Here is a 17,127-nt window from a genome sequence, read left to right as displayed (position 1 = left end):
AGGGATATGTGGGAGCCTGACATACCATGGAAAAGCTAACGGTAGAGAAAGTCTCTAAACTGGGAGATTACAGCCTCATGCCAGCAGGAGATGATTTTAACTATTATTATTATTATTTTGTTTTGATATTGTTTCTGCTTTCAAATAAAAAGGTTGCATGGGTTCAGAACATCAGAAAGATGTGTTTTTACAAACTGAATTAAATAAATACCTACACAACTATTTCCTACCCCTGATGTACCCAGAAAGATGCAAGCAGATGAATACAGGAGTATAGACCCAGCAGACACAAGCAAATGCTGCGATGAAAAGATCACATCCTTCCTCCTTCATTTGCTTGTTGTGGCTTGGGTTTAAATTTCTTCATTTCTTGTGCACTTGTAGCATTGAATCAGCTCTCTGTATTCAGGAGAAGTAGCACGGAGAAGCTCCTAACCCTCTTCTGCACCCTGAGGCAGCTGATCTCTGGTCCATAGTGATGGCCCTGAAGAAGCCAGCAACTCTTTCCCATTTGGCCCCCAAATGTAATCTCCCAGGTGGCCCACACCAAGCCATGGAGAGCTGCTGCTGTCAACCTCTCACCCCACCTGCCATTAGAGGAGCTGTGTCACCGAGGAAAAACACCAGTATCTTGTAGTGAGGTGGTTCAGGTTTTTATTAATTAAATATTCCACATACAAAGTACTAAATAAATATATAGCTGTGTCAGACACCAGTGTACCATACACACAGACCTGGAGAGCTCTGTGTATTTATATGTGAAATTCCATGGAAAGCTATTCGCCAGATGCAGGCTGCAGAGTGATTCAGTTCTGCAGGCTCATTGCTCATCGCCAGGGTGCAGTCCTTGCAGCACAAGCACAGGCACACACGTGCACACACTCGTGTTCGCTCATTCCTGGGACAAAGAGTGCCCATCCTCCGTAGCCTGGCTGCTTGGGAAATGTCGATGTTAATGCCACAGAAACACTTGGGAGGAAGAGCTCAGAGGTGCATGGGATGGGATCCCACCGGGGTATTGCAGACAGCTGCAGAGAAGGGGTTTTGTCTGCAGGCACCCACAGGCTGGGGTGGCAGGGAGGGTCTGCGGGGCACAGCAGGCTCCCTGGGGGCTCAGTGGGGCTCGTGGTCAGGAGTCAGAGCTAGGGGGAAGGCTGATAATAGAGGGCAAATCAGAAAATATGTCACAGTAAATATGTGTGGATGTTTTTATGCCTTTTATTTTTCTTCATCATGTATGGTCCCTAGCTGATGGATCTAAGAGGAAAAAAAAATGATGTTTTGTATGTTTGTTTGTTTTAAATCTCTCTCTGTATCTCTCCTCCACTGATTGCTGGAGGAGAGCCAAGCAGGGCTGGGAACAGGCACAAAAGTGATAGTGGTTAGATAAGGGCACCTTGCCAGTACCTGTGACGTGCTCGCAGGTGGGTAGGAGCCAGGACATGTAGGGCTGATGCTCTTGCTCCCTCCTGTTCTCCTGTCTGACATGGGGCCCAGGCAGCCACGTGGGCTGATCTGGGGCAGAGCAGGTCCCATGCCCAGCTGATGATCTTGCTCCTCCAGCCCTGCAGCATTCCTGCTGAAAATAGGCCAGGCCAGGCTCTTCCTAGTACATTTCTCTATCTGAAGAGATGAGCTCCATCCCACAGAGAATCTGGGTGAGCAAGGACAGGATTGCTAGAGCAATGTCTGAAAGTCTTCGAGGAATGAGAGGGGGCTACAAGGGTGCCTGTGGGAGAACTGAGGGAAAAGAGGGCCCCTCTCCTTATCATCAGCATTGCCAGTGGGGGTCTGAGACTGTCTCTTCTGCAGGATCAGTGTGCTTGTCACTGTGTGGCCTATTCCCCGAGCCTTTGCTGATGGGTGCACAGTCTCTTTGCTGCCTGCAGAGCTGTTACATGGGGCCTTTCCCACCAGTGTAGTCATGGTATGGGCTTGTCTGTGCCTTGGGCCGAGGGATGGAGAAATCATTCCGGGTGTCAATGGTCTGAAAAGGAAGTGAGAAGGTTTTTACTTTCAAAAAATGGGAAAAAAAGTTACGAAATAGAGTTAAAAATACAGGGGGAGGAGGAAACAGAACTGAAGGTTTCCAAAGACTGTGACTGATGACACTGCAGAAGAAGATCCTGGCAGCACAAACCAGCTGCTGAGACATGCCTCCAGAGGACATGTGAGGACAGAAGGCGAGCTACTAGTCCTGGCCAGGCCATGGGCTGAAGGAGGACTGGTGAACACACACTGCAGCATGCAGGCTGACACTCTGGGCCTGCACTACCAACTCGTGGTGTTGGCTGGTGAGAATATATTCAGGTCATGGGATGGGAAAAGGAGCAGTCTGCTGAGGAATGGGCACAGACTATTGCAGGAGCTGTGTTCAAAGAGAGAACTTCTTATGTGATATCACATCAAGAATCATAGAAAACCACAACCTGAGATTTTGCCTTGGGTCCCTCTTGCCTCCCATGGTCACAGGCAAACCCTCCTCCCAGACACAGGCACCTCTACAAGCACACATCCTGGCATCACCTAGCTCCATGGGAAGCATCCAGCTGCCTCTGCAGAGACTACTATGTGCCCATCTGGCTTTGACCCTTCTCCTCCCCTTCCAGTCAGTCCCTGGACTGTGGCCTACATCTGGTGAAATGGGTGAAAAGGGGTGTGAACTTACCTTCAGCTGAAAATGAGAAGAGTACGGGGAGTAGCTGGGGTCTTCCCTGTCTCCTGAGTCACAAGACAAAAAGGGGGAAAAGTTAGTGAGTTAGTGTCACTTGGTAGCTCAGAAATACCACACCAAGGGAGACTTAAGAGCCTGCAACTATGTTAACAGCTGATTTTAGTTTGACGAAACTCAATGCAACATTCATGCAGGAATGCATTAAAATCCATGGGTCAGTTTCTTGTTAAACATTTCTTTACAAAAGCAGGACTGAATGGTATTGCAAATAATAGTACATTTCTAAGGTGGCCTTGGAGTTTAGACCACCTCCTGTTGTCTCACGATTACTCTCCTCCTCTCTGCCCAAAACCCTCCAAAAGACATTCACAAAACCCCCTCTGTAGTACTCCCTGAGAGAGCACATCCTTTCTCTGCTATTCTTTGACAAACCAGGAGGTCTGACTGCAAGGGACAAACGTGATCTCAACAGCAGATCACTGGGATCTGCTGACAATCATACTATTCACAAGAAGTGCAGTCACACCTCCCCTCCATAGCTTTGGAAGGTCTCAACTGATAAAATGTTTTGCTTTGTCCCAGTAGGAATGAGACTTAGACAGCAAAGTAAGACCTCCTCGCCTCCTTTTTGGATTTTATTTTTAAATGGATAATGGGAACAAGATCTGAACTGGAAGAAAAAATATCCTAGGTATAACTTGGAGAGGTCCCAGGTGCAGAAGCATTGCTAAGAGACAAACAAAAAACTGTCCTGATTTTTTACATGGACATTCCAGACATAATAGAGTCATAGGGAATTACCTCTCAATCTGACACACCAGGACACTCAGTCACTCCTCCTACACATCTGTGATTTCTGCTTTGATCCTTACTCTTTTCCCTGGTCTGTCTGGAGATCCATTTCCATTTGCATTTCTTCATCAGTCTGAAACTTTCCTACCTCTAAATTATTCATCACCTTCAAGTCTTGTCTTGTAGCCCTCCTACATTTTTTAACTGCACATGCAGTGGTGCATGCATGCTTAGGGCTGGGGGAGACTGCAGTCAATCAATTCATCATACCTCGCACAATTTCATCTTGGGTGTAGGCACGGTTGTCCACTCCAGTAGTCTGCTTTATCAGTGTGGGCTGGCAGAAGTCATTTTCTGGAGGGTAGTCCTCCAGCTTCACAGGGGCAGTGAGGAAGCAGATTTCAGGGATGATATACATTATCAAGAAGATCCATCCATTGGACACCAGAGCAATGGCCACAACAGGATCATCCCATTCAGGTCTTCTTAAAAGTTGGTTGCCTTTTGTGAGCATAGTGATCCACACAACCCAAATGGCAATGGAGAACAGGACAGTGACAAAGATGTGTGCCCCGTGTCTCTTCCAGCCCTTGTATGGCCCACAGAATGTGAACATGGACATCAGGAAGGTCAAAGCCATCAGGAAGAGCACGTAGATTAGAAGCATGACAAAGTCCTTGTTGGCCTTCTCTGAAGACATACTCAGAAAATCATCTCTGTAATTTACTAGCATGGTGACTAGGTACTCAATGTTGATCACAATTTGCACGAGGGCAAAGGAAACAATGAGTAGCAGCAACACCAGCCAGGAGAAGGACTTTTTTCCTCTCACTAGTTTGATGAGGTTGAAGGCATGGGTGAGAAGGCAGGAGAAGCAGAGTGCAAAGAGGACTCCAAATAGGAAGAAGCGAGGGGGACGAGTATTGTCATTGCTTGTAATGATGAAGGCAAAAGTGAGACCAAAAATGCCGAGTGTTCCTAAGAGAAAGAAGAAGTAAATGGAGATCATGTGCCTCTTGTTGTTGTCTTGGACTTTACAGATGAGGAAGAAGAGGGAGCAAATGAGGAAAATGGTGACGAGGACTCCTGCTGTAGCCAGTGACTCCAGGACAATCCCCCAGGCTTTATCCATGTCACAGAGCAGGTAGTAGTCAGAATGGATGCTGCCGCAGCCTCGGGGAGCTGGCGTCGTCATCTTGGTGCCTTCTTGAACAACCCCACTGGGAAATGTTTCCTCGGAGCTGTAGAAAGAGAAAAGTCAGAGGCTATTGCATCAACCACCTGGGTGCTGCAGCACTGGGGAAGGAGAGGACAGATGTTCAACCCCACCTCACCAGGAAAGGACACCACAGTTTTAAGAATGTAGGGCTGTGGCAGCAGAGTTGTCCCCTTGTTTGGCACTGGCTCTCTATCATGGGCAAGCCAAGTCCCTTAGCAGGAGCCAATTCACCTTACAAGTCCTCTGCACTTTGCACAAGGTTGTGCAATACTGCAGGAGTGTGGGCAGCAGGAAGAAGATGAGGCCCTTTTCAAGGTGTTAGCCCAGTGCCCTGTGGCACTGAGACTGAGCTGCCTTGTCACTTTTGTCCCAGGTGATACAAGAGCAGGTGTTAATCATGATACAGTTTACACTCTTTTGACAAGTTCAAACAACATCAGTACCCAGTACTAGTGAGATCCAAAGATGAGCAATACAGAACAGGAAACTCTCCTTGGTTGGTTTCCCTCTGTTACTTTCTCTGAAACACTTGTGGCTTTTGTTTATGGGTATGAGTGAAAGAAAGCTTTAACTGCCTTTTATCCTGCAGATAACTAACTTGGATGCCTCCAGCACAATACTTCTCAGTGCAATTTAAATGGCAAATAAAGGAAAATATTGGGGTTGTTCTGCCTGGAGAAGAGAAGGCTCCAGGGAGATTTTACAGCAGTCTTCCACTACCTAAAAGGGGCCTACAGGAAATCTGGGGAAGGGCTCTTCTATCAGGGAGTGCAGTGATATGACAAAGGGTAATGGCTCTAAACTAAAAGAGAGTACATTTAGATTAGATATTCAGAAGTTCTTTAGTACATGGGTGATGAGGCACTGGCACATGTTTCCCAGAGCTGTGGATGTCCCATCCCTGGCATTGTTCAAAGCCAGACTGGGTAGGGCTTTGGGCAACCCAGTATGTTGGGAGGTGTCTCTGCCCATGGCAAGGAGGGCGGAATTAGATGGTCTTTAAGGTCCCTTCCAACGCAAACCATTTCGTGACTCTATGACTCTGTGATTCTATGAAACCAACCATGAACCCCAAGCTCACAGTCTTCCGTCTTCAGGGTAGTGCAGCAATAAGAACTATCCCAAATATCTCATCCCCCTCCCCAGATTATTGCCTTGTGTAGCTAGAAGCCTGACATGTCAGAGCTAATATTGTCATTGCATGAGAAGTAACCAACAAGTTACTGCTCGAGGAGTCCATGAGTCAAGGGTACGCACGGTCTTCCAACACATCTAGCGTGCTCCTGCTGTCTCATCACGAAGAGTTAGTTCAGTGCTGGCTGAGTAAGCCTGGCTTAAGCCTGTCTCGCCTGGGGATCAAAGGGCTGTTTAGGTGAGCTCTGCCTGTCGCCACAGGGAATTAAGTTGCCTACTTCTTTGGGAGCCTGAAGCATGTGGAGAAACCACTGCAAGAGGATGTTGGACACTTTATTGCCCATTATGCAGGCACTGAGTGAACTTAGATCTCAGTGGCAGGTAGTGCTTTGCAGGTGCAAATTGTTCAGTTAGATCTAGTCTCTAAAATCTCTCAAAACAGGAGTTTAGACACAACAGCAGCACGAAACATGGGAAAATCTGGCCTTAATGGTGACCTACACTGGAAAGCCAAGGTCTTTCTTTTCTGATATATCAACAACAAAAAAGTTGATCTTGCAAAATTTAGTGTTTAGTTCTTGCTGTGCCATTTACCTTGATTTCCCCCCTCCAAAACAACATACTGCAATTACAAGGTTAGTGTTAAGACACATTCTGGGGAGAGGAGGTTGAGTCTTCAATAAATGGCAGCTGACCTAACCAAGGGATAAATGTAGGGGGAAAATGTCACTGAATCACTCCCAGCCCCACATACACCTCAATGTTGCCTGATTAGAAATGGTGAAATATATTTCCAGCTTTTAAGCTCACTCTGTTAAAGGAGATGTGCAGCTCTTCAAAAAGCTGGCTACAATAAAATGCAAAGTATGTGGGAGCTCTGAAATCTTGTGGAGAGAATGACGTTGGTGAATAATGCATGCAAAAGTTTTTGCAAATCATTATTCACAACATTATGGGGATTTACAGTAACTTCTACAAATAGCTGAGTTATCTTGACATTTGTGAAAAACGAATAATGAACCTTTTTGAAAAACTAGAGAGCAAATGCTACAATTTTATCCACATAAAGTTATTGTTGATCAGATCGGTTTGTCTATTCCCAGCTCTGGCAGGTCCAGACCGATGCTGGCTGTCAGGGCAGGTGGAGAGCCCAGAGAGCCAACAAGACCCTGGGGCAGCACAGAGTGCACACCTAACTGTGGGACCTGTCCGATGCTTACTGCAAGTGGTGCTTGCCACACCACCAGCTGTTTGTTCCAGGCACTTGGAACAAACAGGATGTAGAAAACATTCATGTCTTGGAGAACTGGGCCACTTACTTTTATTTTTAGTCCTTTTTCTTTTTTTCCCAGGATGGATGTCATACGAGGTACGAAGAGTCGCTGCCCTGTCTCCCTCTCCCCAGAAGCTGAGCCTGCCCATTCGGCACCTACATAAATCTCTGGGATTTCCAGGGGCTCTGCAGTCTGTGCAAGGAAGCCCGTGCTGTGGTAACTTCACTACTGCTGTGTCTGCATCACAGCTCACCCCAAACCGTGGTCCTCACTGTAGTGCTGAGTCTTCTCCCCCCAGCCTGAGCCTGCTCTCTCATTGTGCATAAAATATGCCCATCCAGCCACAAATTTCAAATTACATCCCAGCAAAGTCTGTCGTAACTCCTCCAGTTCCAGCTGGCAGCCCCAGGTTAGAGTCAGGGGTGGGAGGCAGTCTCTGTTTGCCATGGCACCCCATGCACCCTCCTCTCCCATCCCTATATCCATGGTCCTGCAAACCATCCCACCCCAGGCACACAGCGTGGGTCTGCTCTGGATCCTGTAGGTCATTGCCTGGAATTACCTTTGTGTGTCCTGCCCGGAGAAGGCAGCAGAGAGGCTTCAGCTGGAAGAGGCCACCTCCCAGCACACCAGTAACACAGTCACCTCCTCTCCTGTGACCCCAGCGGAGCAGCAGCCCTGTGCTTAAGCTTCCTGAGAGCTTTAAAAGCTGGAGGGCTGTGGAGGTGTGGCTGAGCACACCTATTCCAGTTCCACTACCTCTCCGACGCTGCGATGAAAATACGGTCCCCGTGCCAGGAAATGAAGTCTGGGCTTCTGACGTCAGCGGGGCAGTCACCCCTGCGGCAGGGTGGGGATGGAGCCTGTCCCAGCCCAGGGTCTGGGCCGAATGCTGCTCAGCCAAGCAAGATGAGGCACTCCTCTGTCTGGCTCCTGGCACCTGTAGGGGAGGGTCGTGGCTATGAACTGAAGTGTGTCCCCTATCTGCTCCAAGCCCTTTTCCTGGGTGCATGCTTTCTTGCCAGATAACTGCTTGTGAGGTGGACACGGAGGAAGTCTCGGGATGCAAATGGCCCCATAGCACCTGGAGGAAGAGCAGCTGCAAGCCTGGCTCCAGAGACAGTTTCCCTGGGCTCTTGCTGGGATCTGCATCCATGAGTGGGGACATGTCCTGCTGTCTTTCCTCTTATCGCTTCCATGGGTGCCAGAGAGAGCCGTGTGCTGCTTCCCAAGGGCAGCTTGCCTTTCCTGGGGCCTCGCTCTGCCCAGCCCTGCTCTCTGGCAGCGCAGGCACTGAGTCATGTTGCCCAAAGTGCTGGCCCAAATGGTGAAGGCAATGACAAATTCCCCCTTGCTCCACATTGTGCCTCTGGCCTGACACGCCTATCAGCACAAATCCATTCAAAGCCGGGGGGGTATCTTCAATGGGTTCGTGACTTCATCTATTGCTTCAAAAGTTACTCACTGGGAGTATTTTATTATTATTATTAAAGAAATGATATTTGGGCCCATCCACACCAAGCCCCTAAGTCTGGAAATCCCTCCCACCCCATGAAGGACGTGATCTTTCCCAGCACTGTGGGAGTAGCTGCAAATGCCTGTGCTGAGGTCTGGCTACCAGTGGCTACCTCACCTCTTAGTCTGGAGCCCATGGTTTATTTAATTTGAATGTTGCACATGGAGATAGTCACAAAACATGTACAAATGTGTTTTTCTGAGTCTTCTTTTTGCATGCTCCCTAGAAGTAGATGGGGGACTACAAGGACACCTGGCTCCTAGAGTGAAGGGCAACTCTCGGAGCAGCCGCTGTGGGGTGGGCTGTTCCTCGTGGCCTTCCTGCTTTCATTTCACTGGAAAAAGCTGAGGCTTCTCAGGAAAGAGCATAGCAGGTTTCTTTATATAAAATTAATCTTAACTTGAAAGTAGGTCCCAGGCTCAGTGGGCCAGCCAAGAAGGAGGCAGTTGTGAAAAATGAGAGGAAGAAAGAAGGGGGTGATGGAGAGGGGTTTAGCTCTGGCTCAGTGGGACCCAGCTGGTCTAGGAAGAAATCCCTAGAAGCTTTCAAAGGTCACCGGTCACTCGCCAGCCCATTTGCATCTTGTCAGAGCACATTATGGATTGTCAGCTACTTTGCTACATTTACGCAGACACACAAAACCCCATGGAAGTCAGCACGTCAAATTATATCAGGTTTGTGGGGAAAAAATGAAGAAAAGATAAGAAGATTAACACTGACATTTTCCAGAATGCCTGAGAAATCCTTGTGAGTCAGTCATCAAACACACTCTGTACTTTCAAGATACTAACTAATACATAGAGCTGGATTTTTATAAAATATCCCAAGTGACCAAGGAGTTCAAGGGCTGCTGAATTGTGGTAGAGTGAGAAGTGGTGGCCCACGGCCCTCATGCTGTGCTGAGGAGGGTGGAGAAGTGTCACCGGTCTATATGAGAGCTTGTAAATGGCATGATGCTCACACTGGAAAGGTGAGGTGACTGTCACCTCACTTTAGGGATGGGATGTAACTTGCAGATAGAGGCACCTAAATTTAGATGTTTATGGGTTGTTACCTAATTGTGAGCTGGGTGTCCCAGAACTCATTTGAGATGCCACAGGGTATATATATCCAGTGGCTGCTCCAGGAGCACATGTGTTTCCCATACCTCCTGTATCAGATCTGGCAGCTCTGTGCAGATGTTTTAGATATCCTAAGGCATCTCAAATCACCTTCGTAAGAGCAAATTTTTCCACTGAGTACTGACGTTCCACCAACTATTTCAGAGCTGAGATGTCTGGCTTATAGGAAGGCACCTGGGTGTTCACCATATGGGCTTCATTCTGGTGCATCAACACCAAATACATGTATGTCAAAGTACTGTAGAGTAACTGAGTCACCAGCATGGGGCTGGCATATGGGACACAAGAGCTGTGGGAAGCTACACTTCTGGAGCAGCTGCTGACACTGGATAACCCAGGGGATCTCAGATGGCAGTAGTGTGTAGTCAACTGAATTGAGTCCTGGGTGTCTACAGAGTAGGCATCTTCATGTCAGCCAGTTGTCCAGATTGCCACTGCAACTGGTGAAGAAAAAGAAACATTTCCAGTGGAGTTTCAGTTGATCTGCTCTGGATGAACCAAATCATACCTAAGAAGTACTCTTTTCCCTTCATCAGAGAGAAAGTGAGATAAGATGTAAGGTAATTAATTCAGATACAGATCTTTATACTTGCCAGCTGAGTTGCATACCAAGCCTCCAAAATCATTGCAACACAAGACAGTAGCAAAAAACTGGTGATGTTGGCAGGTCCCTTAGATTGGGAGGCTGTTGGTAGCAAACTAGCTTGCTTTGGCCATTGCATGGCCCTGGAAAGCTAAGCTGGCTGCTGGTGAATGGGAGGGAGCAGCAGCTGGGTTATCCCTCTGTGTTGGCTCTACTCTTTTCCCCTTCTCTGGTCCTGAGGTGCCAATGCTTGGTACTGCCCACAGTGCCCTGGAGTCCAGGGCCAACCCTGCTCCACCAGCTTCAGCATGGAGCCATCTATCAAGGGTGAAGCACTGCAGCCCGTCTCATCACAGACAGGTCTGGAGGAGAGAGTGTGTCAAGGAGGTTCAGGGAGTGAGTTTGTAACTTCTATAAAAAGAGGTAATAAAGCAATTAGACACATGGGGAGAGACAGTGCTTAGTGCTCTGTAACGAATGTCTAAATGATATGTATTTTTGGTCAGTGATATTCGCTGAATTGTGAATATGTTTGTGTCATTCCTTCTGCTTAGTTACCTGTGCAGTATGTTGACAACACAAGAGCAGACTTTCTCCTTGAAAACTCCCCCTGCCAGCACTTATCTCCTTCATACTGAGCTAACATTGCAGCAGCCTCCACCCTGTCCTGCCCCTTCCATTTCCTGCGGTCTTGAATCAGATCAGATACAAACATTACAACACCCTTGGAAATAGTCATGGGGCAGGGGACTAGCCCAGAGGTGACAGTCCTCCAGCACAGGCAGCCAGCTTGGAGCACTCTGCCTTAGTCAGGGGTGAAGACGAGGGCAGGGGCTGTCATTTCTGGGTGCCACCTCCCTGTAACATTGGATTTTGTGTTGGGGGTCCCATCCCTGAAGCCCCTCTGCTTTGGCTCAGAAAGCACGTGTCCAAGGATTACCAAAAACGCTACCTGAGTCAAGTGCTTTTTGTTTGGAAATGAAATACATGACGCCAAGAAGTGAATGTTTTCTAAAAAATTTGAAAAAAAAAAAAAAAAAAAACAACAAAAAAAAACCTCATAGCGGTGTCCTTCAGAGCTGTTACTTGTCTCTGCAGCCATCAGCTCTTCCAAATTGCACGTGTCCTGCTTACCATTTTCAGTTTCACTAACAAAATAAACATTTCCAGTATGTAACAGTGGTGTGTTACTTTGCCAGAAGTGCTGGTTGACACTTTCTTCATTAAATTAATAGGTTTTGGCCAACCTCTCTGTATTCCTGGCTCCTAAATGCCCAGATTCCTAGTACAGAGGGTTCATTTTCTGGGAGGGGGGAGATTTGGACAGGAGAGCAAGGAGATTTGTTAAAATACTCAGACCACTGCTACTGAGTATGTATTACAAACAGAGACTTTCAATTCTGTGAATGATCTGCCAGAACATCCCTAATTGGTTAGAAGACCTTACTTCTGGAAATGTGATAGAAATAGACTGTCTACTCCTCCACCAGGAACAAAATGTTCTGTTGTGCTGCAAATGAGATTGCTTCCTTATGCAATCCCAGGTACGGCTACCTTTGTACCTGGAAACCCAGGCGTTGGCTCCTGAAGCACCCACCTAAACTGTCCTGACTTTATACTTAGACTTGCACCTAGACCAACTCACATTATTTTTCATACACTATAAGTGCAGAATCCTGAGCAAGAACAGGAAGAAAGAAGAGGAAAACAACTATGAGCATCTGTGGCTGGGACCACTTTGCCTAGGAAGAGCCTTCTCATGAAACGGGACTGGTACCCTTGAAGGCTGTGAGAAAATTCAATGAAAAATAGATTTAGCAATTCCTTTTGGACTTCCAAGTATATGCTGATAAGTGCTTCACTGATCACAACCAAGTCATTCCTTCAGATGTAGTTTTCTGGAGATATCCTGTACCCACCACCTGGGGAGCTAATAGGGTTCCAGTCCTTTTTGGCATTAACATCATCCATTTCTGTGCTGATGCTGTGTGTCCCTAAAGTAGAAAGTTGCACTGGTGGGTCATGTATGTAGACACATACTTGGGGAGAAGCGTGCAACTTTCAGGAAACAGGGGATCTGAAAACATACCAACCAGTGGGGATGTGACCTGACACCCCTGGAAAGCAAGACATGCCAAATTGTAATCAGAAGAACCTACATTTCTAGGAGAGAGAAAAGGATGATCCCAAGGCTGGGCAAATGATTTAGGAGGGAGGGGATGTCTGGCTGCATCTTTAACTGGTGAAGTCTGGCAAAGAAACTATCTGCAACTGCACCAGAAGAAGTTGGCTTTTGCTTTCCCTTGTGCCAGTCCTTCTCGTCTGGGTACCCTGCCTGGCCTCTAACAGGATTCCCTTTTTCACTCCTTGCTGGGGGTTGAGGTGGCTGGCTGAGATGCTCACTGGCAGATGCTCAGACCATCTCTTTGGACAGGTGGCTGTTGGCAATAGATTTTCCAAGACATACTTTCTGCCCTGGAGTGTGATGCTGATCTCATCTGATAGCTGTGGCTCGGATAAGAGGCTCTGCGGAGGGCTGTTTTTGCACAAGAAACATTCCTGAGACCTTCAACCTCCGAGTATCACCAATGACATTAAGCTCACTAAGAGCCATAGCAATACTCATTTCATGCATGCCTGCTGCATCTAGTGGTTAAACAGCATCGAAATCTATGACATAATGATACACATTCAAATAGCTGCACTTAGGGAAAATGAGGAGGAAACAGTGCCCTATTGTATCTGTTTAACCAAGACAGAAATTTAAGTGGGTGTGCCTAAGCTGCCTGAGAGCATTCCAGCCCCAGCCTCTTGCTTCTGTAAGATGATGCCTCTCACTGCAGTTTCTAGCCAATCTGGGTGGGCATTTACCCGCACACGAACACACATTCTTGCTCGCAGGCATGCACACATAGCAGCCTGGCCGCACCCAGTCCCACGCCACCTGCATCTCCCCTGCCTCTGCTATTGCAATCCGTATTAAAAATAGATAAAAATATAGGATTTGCAAGGTGCGTTGGTGAAGGCAGGAGCCAGAGAGTATAAGAGAGAGAGGACAAGTGCAAGCCACTAGCACCACTGAAAAGATTTTCCCCTAAAAACTCATTGCAGGTTGTTCTGCCCATGCTCCATTGTGACAGGACCTCTTCCCTTGCTTTCCAAAGTTGGATCTGAAAAATCTACACTCTTTAAATGCTATTTGGTTCAGTGTCTGCACTTTATAAGATGGAGCACTTAAAGGCCACAGATTTGAATCCTAGCCAGGGAGATTAAGTACTTGAGAACTGAAGCTGAGGCCGTAATGTAATCCATTTCATTATTTTCCCTTTAATTCTATCGTAATAAAGAGTGGAGATCTCAAGGGGAGAGCTGACTGGAAAGTGCAGTCTATATATAAAATTTCCACTCTTACCATATTAATCTTTCCAACAAATGCGAAGGAAAAATAACTCAGCATATGCAGCCTTACACATGGAGTCACACACATAGAGAATGAACACACACACACTCTTCCTCACTCCTTTAACCAAAAAGCCATCCTTCCATTGAAAGTTCAAAAATGGAAATTTCCACTGGTGATTCAGAACAGCTGGCAGGACTTGAAGTGTCTCCTCTTTTACTGCTGGGATTGATTTCTCTGATTCACCCCAGGATTTCATTTAAGATAAGATTGTAGGGCTGCCAACATTTGAGCCAGGTGCCTTCCTCTTCTCTTGCTCGGTGGTCACAAAAGACATTGCAAACTTACTGCACGTACGAAGATTGAAATAACATGCAATGCTGGGCTAGGAAAGAGCATTACACTGTTAAACATCAACTAGAAACTTGTGCTTTCCAGGAACATCCAGTCTGGATGCTGTGCCCAGGGCTGGGTGGAGGCGAAGGAAAAGAGAAAAGGGGTGTCTGAACTAGACAGAACACAAAGTTGATTGCCAAATTTCTGGCATTACTTATGTTTCCTCCAACCTTCTTGACAGCCCAGGAGCTCGTCTAAGCTAGGTGGAAGAATGTCAATGTGCTGCCATTTTTAGTAGTCAAACTGAGAGAACTTGGCAGGAAGAAGTCAGGTTTGCAAAGCTTCTGGCTTGTGGTACAGAGAGAAAGAGAGCATGTGCCAGTGGATTTTGGCCAAATTGGACCAATAACCTCAGCTAAGGAGCACCTTTTAAGCTAAAAATTGGCCCTGCTCCACTCCTCTCCCCTCACTCACTCTCACCCTTCCTCTAGTGGGATGGGCCAACAAACTGTCCCTGGAGAGCTGCTGGGCTCTCCAGACCCAGCAGCCCTGGGATGCTTTGCTTGGTAAACAAAGTTACACACAGTCCCAGTAACAGCCATGCCCCAGGGAAGTGTTTAATGAAGGTTTAGTTGCCAATTAACCTCCTTAAAAATGCAAACACAGCTTCAGCTAATGATATCAGCAATCCAGCAACGCATCAGAGAGATGATACTGCCCTTGGTGTGTGCATGCTTTCCCATGGCAAATGGAAGCTGCAATCTCCCCACAGCAGGTTCTGCTCTTTTTCCACAGTTGTTGCATTGGCTGATCATCTCTTCCTTGATCATTATTAACAAACTGCTACAACAGACATTTATTTGCAGTAATGGAAAAAAACTGACTGGTGTAGGAGCAGCTCTGCTGAAAAAGCTGTGAAGTGCTTTTCCAGGAATCCCTGGCCACATGTAAGACCTCACCCCAGGGTAAAACCTAGCCACTGTTGGGCATCAGACAATGCCACCACATTTTAGGGAGCAAGTAATAACCCACCTCTGGGACCTGCAGGGAGGTTCACATAATCACACAGAAAAATTATTGCCTTTGTGATTACATTCTTAGAAGGCTAAAGGAATTGCTACACATTTTGGCTCTGACCTTCTGTTTGGCACATGACACATCATATCACATGTGGGATAAGCTAAGATATATTCCTGAAAAAAGTCTATGCTGTAATGGAATGAAGGAATTCCACTTATGCTATGGATCTGAGCAAAATTATTGCTGATCCCCAAGTTACAGAACCATTATGTATGTAGGGGAAGAAGTTACCATGAGATTTTACATTACATGGGATTAGAGTCTGGATGTTATTCTGGATTGGGTCAACAGATGTCTTCATCAACAGCCCTATGACTTCTCATGCTAGGCTTTCATAGCCTAAATAGCTGTTCCAGCTCTAAGGAACCAGCCTCAACACAATCAGCCAGCTTACAGTTAGGTTTCCTTGAACCAGAACTGAACTCACACAGTGAATCTGAAGTTGTGGTGAAATCAAACAGCACTAAACCAGCTTCAGCTCTTACCTGACACCCCAACTATGAACTCAATCCAACCTATAATGATTCACCTGTCTGACCAGCACTGTGTTTTTACTAGAGGTAAAGGCAAAGGAAAGCGACAATCTGTGTGTGATCCTGCCAAACAAAACACACATTCTGTGTTTATTAAATGACAGTCTGGCTTCTTTAGCAAACACAGCATCTGTTGCCATCCTGTTTCTAATTAAAAAATGTTTGCTGTTACATAACAGTTAATCCCCAATCTCCAAAGTGGTTAATCTAGATGTACACATAGTTAAAACCTTTGCCAGCCAATTGAAATCTGATTTTCCTAACCACTCATGTATTATTGTGAACCAGAGAAACAGGGCTGTTGAGTGTTACTGGTTAGGATGTATCCTGATCTTCCACGACAGCAGAAAAATTCGATAGGTTTGCCCTCTATCTAACCATCATTCTCTTTACTCACCAATCAGATTTAAGACTAATCCAAGTTGCTGAATACAAATTAACCACCACTTCCTAACAAGCAGTCCTACATTATCAAGCAATGAGAGACTGGTCCTGCAGGCCCAGCAGGATCTCCACTGCCTTGTTTAATTTATCTCATTGCTTTGCATCTTCTTGAGCATCTATGAACACAGACCCCAGCCTGTCCCTGACTGGATAAGATAGTCCTGCAGTTGTGCAGTGGAGGGACCTCCACCTGCACAGGGCTGCAGTAGTTTCCTCTAGCAAGAGGCTTCAAAGCACAAATGTCTCCTAAAATGCCATCAATACAGGGAGAGCCACACAGGAATTGCTGAGGCAGCTGACATCTCCCCCTGCCCTGGAAAACACAAGGCAGGCAGAGCTGGAGGCAAAGGGGCCAGGCAGGCACCTGCCCATTGCCAAGAAGAATAGCCCACAGGACCATATCATGGTGAGACGTGAGCAGCAAAGCAGAGAACCATCTCTTGGGCAGCTTAGGGACCTGCTTGCAGGCTGATCAGATGGGCAAGGCGAGCAGGGAAGAGTGCAGGAGCTACTTTAGAAAGGGGTTTGCATGCGTGAGACTGTCTTGGTGAAAGCAGAAAGTCAGACATGTAAGAATGAGTAAGGAGGAGATGAGAGGTCCCAAAAATGCACCGAATAATGGAAGCTTAATAAAGCACCATGTTCTGGGGCATGCTGAGCACGAGGAAACCCTTCTCAGGGGGCATAGCAGCAGGGTTCAGCAGGCCTGAGCCATCTGAATTTGGGTGCTGGTTAATTACACGAAAGGAGGCCTCAGCTGACACTTCAGAAATAATCAGTCTATGCAAAGAGGCCTGAAGGCAGGAAGAGAGGCAGCACCCAGGGACTCAGGGGCAGAGGGGCTCCCCTACCCTAGGCCATGCAGAGAGATTCCTCCACGCTGGCAGAGGTGTCTCCCAGCTCTGTTCACCTGCAGCTGGCACTGTCCCAGGATTGCAGTCACCAAATGCTTCCAAAGGTCAGTGGAGTCCCTGGTTCGGCTTTATCTGATCAGATGATGGGAGAGGACTAAGTAGTGATG

At 47.0% G+C, this 17,127-nt stretch overlaps 1 protein-coding gene across 2 annotated transcripts; it reads right to left on the bottom strand.

The window, feature by feature from the left end:
* Nucleotides 1-646: 646 nt before the first annotated feature.
* GPRC5A (G protein-coupled receptor class C group 5 member A) lies at nt 647-7,823 on the bottom strand. 2 transcript variants are annotated; one of them, XM_082764551.1, is made up of 4 exons: nt 7,656-7,823; nt 3,737-4,707; nt 2,669-2,721; nt 647-1,987 (listed from the first exon to the last, which is right to left on the bottom strand). In XM_082764551.1, the coding sequence occupies exons 2-4, from the start codon at nt 4,659-4,661 to the stop codon at nt 1,895-1,897; spliced, it is 1,071 nt and encodes a 356-aa protein (XP_082620677.1). In that variant the 5' UTR covers nt 4,662-4,707; nt 7,656-7,823; the 3' UTR covers nt 647-1,894. The 2 variants fall into 2 exon arrangements, with proteins under 2 accessions (XP_082620677.1, XP_082620678.1); XM_082764552.1 differs by lacking the exon at nt 7,656-7,823 and adding an exon at nt 7,139-7,541.
* Between the last annotated feature and the right edge of the window lie 9,304 nt (nt 7,824-17,127).

This window comes from Aythya marila, assembly GCF_965140915.1.
Source record: "Aythya marila genome assembly, chromosome: 1".
Taxonomy (NCBI): Eukaryota; Metazoa; Chordata; class Aves; order Anseriformes; family Anatidae; genus Aythya; species Aythya marila.
The sequence above is the reverse complement of the archived record's forward strand: the minus strand, read 5'-3'. Positions and strand labels throughout refer to the sequence as shown.

Coding starts and splice junctions, on each gene's coding strand:
- GPRC5A (XM_082764551.1), bottom strand. CDS start 4,661: ATGACGACGCCAGCTCCCCGAGGCTGCGGCAGCATCCATTCTGACTAC. Junction 2,722..3,736: donor CCAAGATGAAATTGTGCGAG/GTATGATGAATT, acceptor CTTGTGACTCAG/GAGACAGGGAAGACCCCAGC. Junction 1,988..2,668: donor CTTCTCATTTTCAGCTGAAG/GTAAGTTCACAC, acceptor CTTCCTTTTCAG/ACCATTGACACCCGGAATGA.